The following is a 7241-nucleotide window of genomic DNA, read 5'->3' as shown; positions in this document are numbered from 1 at the left end:
ATGGAGTAGACTTCATCTTTTGCTGAAGTTCCTTATGAGACACAAAAAGAGGCTATTCAGTGTCCCTTCAGAAGGAATATATTTTTGTGGGTGATGATAGCAGCTCTTTCTCTTGTTTGTTCTTTATTGGGTGAGAAGCAAGGTTGTCCTGTGCCTTGGGGGGCAGCTGTTATTCAAAATCACAATTGCATTTTTACAACTAATTTTTAATGATAGTTGTGCATTTTAGAATGCTGTACTGAAGCAATTGTATTCTGTATAGGCAGGATTTATTTCACTGAGTAATCACAGTAATATTTTACTAATATTGTTAGTTTCATATTACCATTGTATTGAATTTCTTAACATTGGTGTAGAATATCTACATGATTTTTCCAATGTACAGGCAGTCCCCGGGTTACAACGGGTTTGGCTTGTGACGTTCCGAGGTTAAGGCGCTTTTCAATTATGTTCATCAGAAATTATTTCCAGGGTTTCGACGCCTACATTGCTGATCTGGCAGAAGAAATGTGACCCCAAAAATGCAAAATAATCAATATTTGAAGGTTTTTTTTTTTTTTAATGAAAAATGCAATAAGTATGCAGTTTACATAGTTTTTAATGCACCCAAAGCATTAAAAGTAAGGTTTTTTACAACGATTTTCGGGTTTACAACGCGTCTTGAGAACGGAACCCCCATCGTAACCCGGGGACTGCCTGTATTAGACATTAATGGATACCTTGTGTTTCCACGTGTGTATACTATTGTATATTTGGAACTGGTTTGTGAGTTTTGTGTGTGTTATCAGGTATTTTAATCTTTTAATCACTATCCTCTTACTACTATTTTTTTTACGTGAAAATTGTGGGGGAATTAGCATGGCAAGTTCGTAGCCATTTCTCTTTTGCATTGTTTGCAGCATAAGGAAAATAATTATCAAGCCTTTGTATGAAATGTATCAAATCATCAAGCACCTGCATTAAAAGCAACATCATAGTATCAGTACATGGATAATAAATAAGTATATGTACCTGCATTAAAAGTCAAATCACATAAAAAGTACTTGGTTTCCAAATTTGTTAATGTTCCAGATAATTTCACCAGGATTTTGATTCCCATTAATATTTTTTAGGATTTCCTAAATCCTTTTGTAATGAAAAAATTTTAAAAAGGTATTTTTAACTAAATGCCCGGTGTTTTATTTAATTTGTGTACTTTGTTTCAGATATATCAGTACTACCTAGACAAATGGACACCTCACACCGCTTCTCGATGGATTTTTACAATGGTTATGATCGTAGGGTTTGTGCTTCGTATTGTGGTAAGACAGGGATGGTATATCGTATGTTATGCACTGGGCATTTATCATCTTAATCTCTTCCTTGCATTCCTCACACCAAAAATTGATCCAGCATTTACACAAGATGAAGGTTAGTTTTTTTGTAACATTACCTTTTTTTCCTGTATGCTAATTTCTATTTACTATGAATGCAATAAAGCTTTTTTAGACTGTTAATTTTTTGTTGGTTGTGAAAGACAATTTATTAACATGAGTGAAATTCCTGGAATTGTGTACTATTCTTCTTTGTCTCCTGTACCTAAAGTCTTGAGAGAGGCAGTTGTGTATTTGACTCTTTCTTATACAAAGGTGATTTTATGACGTAAATGAACCTGCCAATTGAGGAGATAAATTTATGATTGTTGCATTTTGATATAGACCAGTTAGTTAACTACCTCGCAGCTTGAGTGAATTTGCATAAAAGACGGCTGGGAAGATGTTGATGAATTGGATATGAACAGGACATCACCAATAATAATGTTATTTCTTGTAAAAGGTAATTAAGAACAAATACTCATGATGTGGTGCTGGAAATTATTCAAAATAAATCCCTTGCTCAGTCGTGAAAAATGTACCATAAATTTTTTACTTTCAAACTTACAGATGACGGACCAGGCTTACCCACCAAAGCAAATGAAGAATTCCGGCCCTTCATGAGGCGTCTTCCAGAGTTCAAATTCTGGTATAGTGTCACAAAGTCCACGTTAGTTGCGTTCTTTTGTACATTCTTTCAGGTAAGATATAGTATATAGGTTATGTTGAATTTATTCTTCTGACAATAAAAGTATTTGACGAGACTTGAGGAAATTTGTTACATAATTTGAAATACTGATATGTCTAATGTGCGTAGAGTACTGCATACGTAGAGAATTTACCTGTTAGCATCACCAACAGCATATCTTGGTTGCCGTCATCCTATATCACACCGCTTTCAACGGAGCATGTTTTCCTCTTTCAAGGCGGGTGCCTTACTGATCAAATTCATAGTATACACTTTACTTGTATACAAATTGTGAGAAAATCATTTGGCAACACATGAGTCAAACTAGGGATAAATGGTAGGACAGTCTGACAAAAGCTATCTACCTTTTGCCCCCTACACTTAGCATTTATTGATAAAAGAATGACTTCTTTTTCTTTTGATCCATCCATTAATGAGCTTTCCAAAGAGATATTATCACTACCCAGTGTAGAGACTGATGATGACTACGAGACTCGGAGTAGCAGGTCAGGAGCCTCTAACATGGACTGAATGGTTTATCTGATTTTGAAGATAACCATAATTTAGAATCGAGCATTGCATTGCCATGTGACTGGAAAGTAACTGATAAGCAGAGAAGTCCCTTCAGTACTTTTCATTCAGTTAAAGGTGTGAAATTTATTTATGACCGTGTCATGAAGCACAATGTAATAATAATGTAATGATTTGCCAACCAGTTTCTAGATAAATATAGAAAGTATGATTACAATATCACATGCACTAAATAGATATGACAAATTTAAATGAAATTAAACTATTCATTGCTCTATTGGCTCTGTTTCTGGGAATGGCATACGAAAGAGTAATTTTTCCTATATGTTTCATGTTTGTAATCTTTAGGATATGAAAATGAAAATTCTTTCATCTTTTCTCATTCTGATATATTTATGCAGAAAAACATTACCAGTGAAAAAAAAGACCAGTGGGAAAAAAATAATATCATGAAAACTAGCATAGACCAAATAGCCACTCTGCGAGTAGGGAAATGTTATGATACAGGGAGCAACCATTTCTCACATAAGTGATCTTAACAGGTTAAGATTAGTATTTATGGGTCAGAGGAATTCTATGGAGCAATCATATTTGGAGAGAGAGAGAGAGAGAGAGAGAGAGAGAGAGAGAGAGAGAGAGAGAGAGAGAGAGAGAGAGAGAGAGAGAGAGAGAGAGAAAGTATGAATTATACGCATACTATTAAATACAATGTCTTGTTAATTTTGCTAATAATCCATAGGGTCCAATCAGAGAATGGCACATACTGAGTCTTTCATATACGTAGTATCTTTGCAGAATGGGTTATTTATATATGTATTGTCTTTCATATTTATGAAGAGGGCATTGTTCTTTGCTTGGTGCCTTCAACAGCTTTATTATTACATTTCATTATTTCTACATAGTTTCTTTTCCCGTAGCTTGTCCACCTTCCAAGTTGTTTTTGCTAGAGTTTTCATCCCATATTAAAAGTACTAAATTCTTTGGGGTGAGCTCTATACTAGTCAAGAAATGTAACTGTGATCATATTTACCCAGTATACTATACTAATTGTATGCATTACATATAAAACTTATACATAGGTTTTCTGTCCAAATTTGTTCAAGCTTTGGTTGTAAATTGAAACTTTATTTTTCAATGATAGTACGTAGTATGCATAATTGTAAATTTTTCATTTACAGATTATCTCCACTTTAGTTTACCATAAGTTTTGCAAACATTACGTTCTCCAGTGAAGTATATATTTAATTGTCTATTTGAGTGTTTGGACTGCTGTAATTTAAGTTTTGTCATTTTAGGAGAGCACTGTTATAGGGTAAAGTAGCGTTTTAGACCAGTGAGCCATGTTGGTGCCATTTTTAGGCTTACCCAAAGATTTTTTTAATTATAATCGTCAGAAATTAAATAAAGCAAAGTTAAAAAGATCTAGCTGAAAGAGACCAAAGGGAGCATGTGAAATGTGTGTGTATATATATATGATGCAGGAATAATTGATACTCTAGTAAATTGCTCTTAAGACAAAAAAATCTAGATAGGTAGAATGTGATGGATTGACTAAATATATGATGTTACATTCTCAGTTTCAGAAGTTATATAGCTCTGTGATTACAGTACATTTATAATACTCAACTTTATTTTGCAGCTGTTTAATGTGCCGGTGTTTTGGCCCATTCTTGTCATGTACTTCATCACACTGTTTTGCATTACTATGAAAAGACAAATAAGGGTAAGTCTCTCTCTAATATTTTGTTATTAATTAAAATATTTCGTGAATCTGCCAGGGTATGTGAAAGTTTAACTCATCAGTGTTCCACAATTATATATATTTTTACAAATTTAAAAATTAACTTTAAAAAGTTTTATTATGCATAAAAAATCTTCGCTTTCTATTTATATATACAAAGAATAAAAAAATTTTAGCTTTGTATTTTTTTATACAAATTTAAAGATTAACTTTCAAAAGTTTTAGTACTAATAAAATCATCTTAGCTTTGCTGAAAGTTGTTCAAATAATTATTTTCATATTTCTGGTGCTGGAAAGTTAGATTTATCACAAATATTTTGTTTTCAGCACATGATAAAGTATAAATACCTACCGTTCTCCTTGGGGAAACCACGCTACCAGAGCCAAGAGAGTTCAGCTAAACCTGCTGCCCACTGACCCTGTCATAGGATATCACATTTATTAAGCGTAGCCTACTGCAGTGCTGCTACTTTTGCGGCTGTTAAATATCATTATTTGTGGAAGTTATTTTTGGAAGTGTACAATACCAAGTACAGTACAGTAAATTACATGAACGTTGATAGCCATATTGGCGCCAATTCACTATTTTGACTACTGTGCTTAGGTACACGGGATTGCTCTTCACATATATAAAGCCAACCTTTTGACTGCCGATTCATTTCCAAATTTGAAACATTTCATAACTGAATTTTGTAATTAATGGTCATCATATTAACAATAGTGTTATTTTTGTCTCCATTCTTTTATTTTAGGCTTTCATGTTACTCATCATTCCTTAGTTCTTTACTTACAATGGATGTTTATACTATACCTGTACAGTGATTTCATATAGCTGTAAAATATTTTTAGATGGGTTAATCTTGTATTTATGTCATAAGGAAATGTATAATGGAGATTAAAGAGTTGAATACACTTTAGCCACTTTTTTTTTTTTTTTTTTTTTAAAGGAATAAGGCACGTCATTAATAGTCATGTTGTACAGGTATACAGAAATTGTATCAAAATCTATTGTTTAAATATAGGTAGTGCTATTACTATAATTGGTATTTACTGTATATTATTGTTATTCAAGACAGATGGTATAGATTTCACACCATGATTAAGATTTAAAAGAAATTTTGTAATATTTGTTGAAAATGCTTTTATAAATGTGTAAAGGAGAATTTTTTGGAATGGTGATCTTGCTAGTTTTTCCAGTAGTTTTGCTTTTATTATAATGGAAAACTTTCAACCAAATGGTTAACAAAATTTTAGGAAATTTGTTGTATTAGGCCTCTTTCCAAGTCAAAGGAATTTTGTTGTACTATTGGACCTGTTAGCTTTTTCTTTGAAAAGACAAACAATTTTGTTTTGCAAGTTCAGTGATCAAAGATTATACTAAAAGATATTGAGTTGTAAATAATGTGCAATGTTGAAATATAATCTAAAATATTTTTAGAGGGGTACAAGTGTATGGGGAGTGCACTACATACTACTTTAGTCTTTTTCTAGATGTTTGATGTGAGAGTCGTGTCTCGAGAGTAAATGATGATAATATGATTTAAGTGAATTTTTTGGAAATGTTTGCTTCCTGTCCTTATCCTATTTTATATGAATAAATGTCTGATCCAAACTGCTTGGATGCAGTATCCTCAGGTAATGTGTTGGTGACATTCTTTTCTTAACATGAGATAACAATATGTCCTGCAGATCTTTTCTTCCCCAGTTAGTGGGACTAGCCAAATCTTCAGCAAATGAATACCATCCATATTAGGAGTTTGGTATTGCTGACTTGGTTAATCTAATATTAAGGAAGAGCTGATGAAGGGTGTGCATTTATTAAAATCTTTAATAATTTGACCCCTTTATTTATATTTTGCTAAGTGTCTGATGTTTAGCAAACTGGAGGTGAAGAGATCCTCCTGGAAATAGACTAAATGACAGGACCAGGAAATTGTCCTATTCAGTATGGAAGATTGGAGGAACTTTGGGAATTTGTCATGGATATGTATATGGGCAGAGCTGGGTGTGTTTAGCACTTTATATCTACTACTTTTGTGATATTTTGCTTCCTTCAAAGGGTAATTGCATGTACCAATACCCCAAGTGCTTATGGCAGTCCATATTTTTATTGCCCTTTTGCTATCCCATCTGCATGCAAGCAGCTGAAGTCATTGCCATATAGTGGTGGGGAAGGTAAATGCTTGTTAAGGACTTAACCCACAATGTGATCCTAAGTCTGCATGTCTGTGATAGTTTGGCACTGCTGGAATGTCGTGCTTTGCTAGTAATTTCTTAAAATTTTGTTCTCAATAGTATTAACATCTTGTATATAAATTTTCACAACAAACTCCGTACTTAAAATTAGCCCACATTTCTGGTGTTCATGAATCCGGAAACTTCATTTCAAATTTATAAGAAGAATCTCTGAGGGCCTACAGCACTGCTGATTTTCTTGACATTTAGGCATGTATTCCTTTTAAGCGGATGTGCCACTGTTTTTAAGATGTACTGAATCTAATACTGTAGTTTAATGCTGTAATTTTGAGATACTATAAGCATATTTCCACACCAGCATGTTAAAATTTGAATTCCCTATCGTGTGTGGTTTTTGAGTAAATGCAAAAATGGGAAATTTTTTTGTGTGAAAATTCAAGTTCACAAAAAAAACTGAATCTAATATTGTAGTTTTAAGATAATATAAGCATATTTCCTCACTAGCATGCTAGAATTTGAATTCCCCGTTGTGTATGGTGTTTGAGTAAATGCAAAAATGGGAACTATATTTTTTGTGTGAAATCCAAGTTCACAAAACAATGTCATGTTGGTTTAAAATATTTTTGCCAATGTACCCTGAAGTTGTGTATTGCCATCTAAAATCTAAAAAATTGTAAAATTTAATGAGTATAAACAAAAATATTTAATACACACTCAAATTATTTATTTAATT

At 32.8% G+C, this 7241-nt stretch overlaps 1 protein-coding gene across 5 annotated transcripts in view; it reads left to right on the top strand.

Annotated features, from left to right (window-relative positions):
- LOC135198828 (protein RER1-like) overlaps positions 1-5866 on the top strand; it is a 49498-nt gene extending 43632 nt beyond the window's left edge. For all 5 annotated transcript variants that reach the window (XM_064226829.1, XM_064226815.1, XM_064226821.1 and 2 more), the window contains 4 exons: positions 1206-1410; positions 1923-2053; positions 4211-4294; positions 4640-5866. In XM_064226829.1, the coding sequence (XP_064082899.1) occupies positions 1206-1410; positions 1923-2053; positions 4211-4294; positions 4640-4729 (510 nt within the window). In that variant the 3' untranslated portion in view covers positions 4730-5866. The remainder of the gene's footprint in view (positions 1-1205; positions 1411-1922; positions 2054-4210; positions 4295-4639) is intronic.
- Positions 5867-7241: the final 1375 nt, after the last annotated feature.

This window comes from Macrobrachium nipponense, chromosome 23, assembly GCF_015104395.2.
Source record: "Macrobrachium nipponense isolate FS-2020 chromosome 23, ASM1510439v2, whole genome shotgun sequence".
Lineage (NCBI taxonomy): Eukaryota > Metazoa > Arthropoda > Malacostraca > Decapoda > Palaemonidae > Macrobrachium > Macrobrachium nipponense.
The sequence above is the reverse complement of the archived record's forward strand: the minus strand, read 5'-3'. Positions and strand labels throughout refer to the sequence as shown.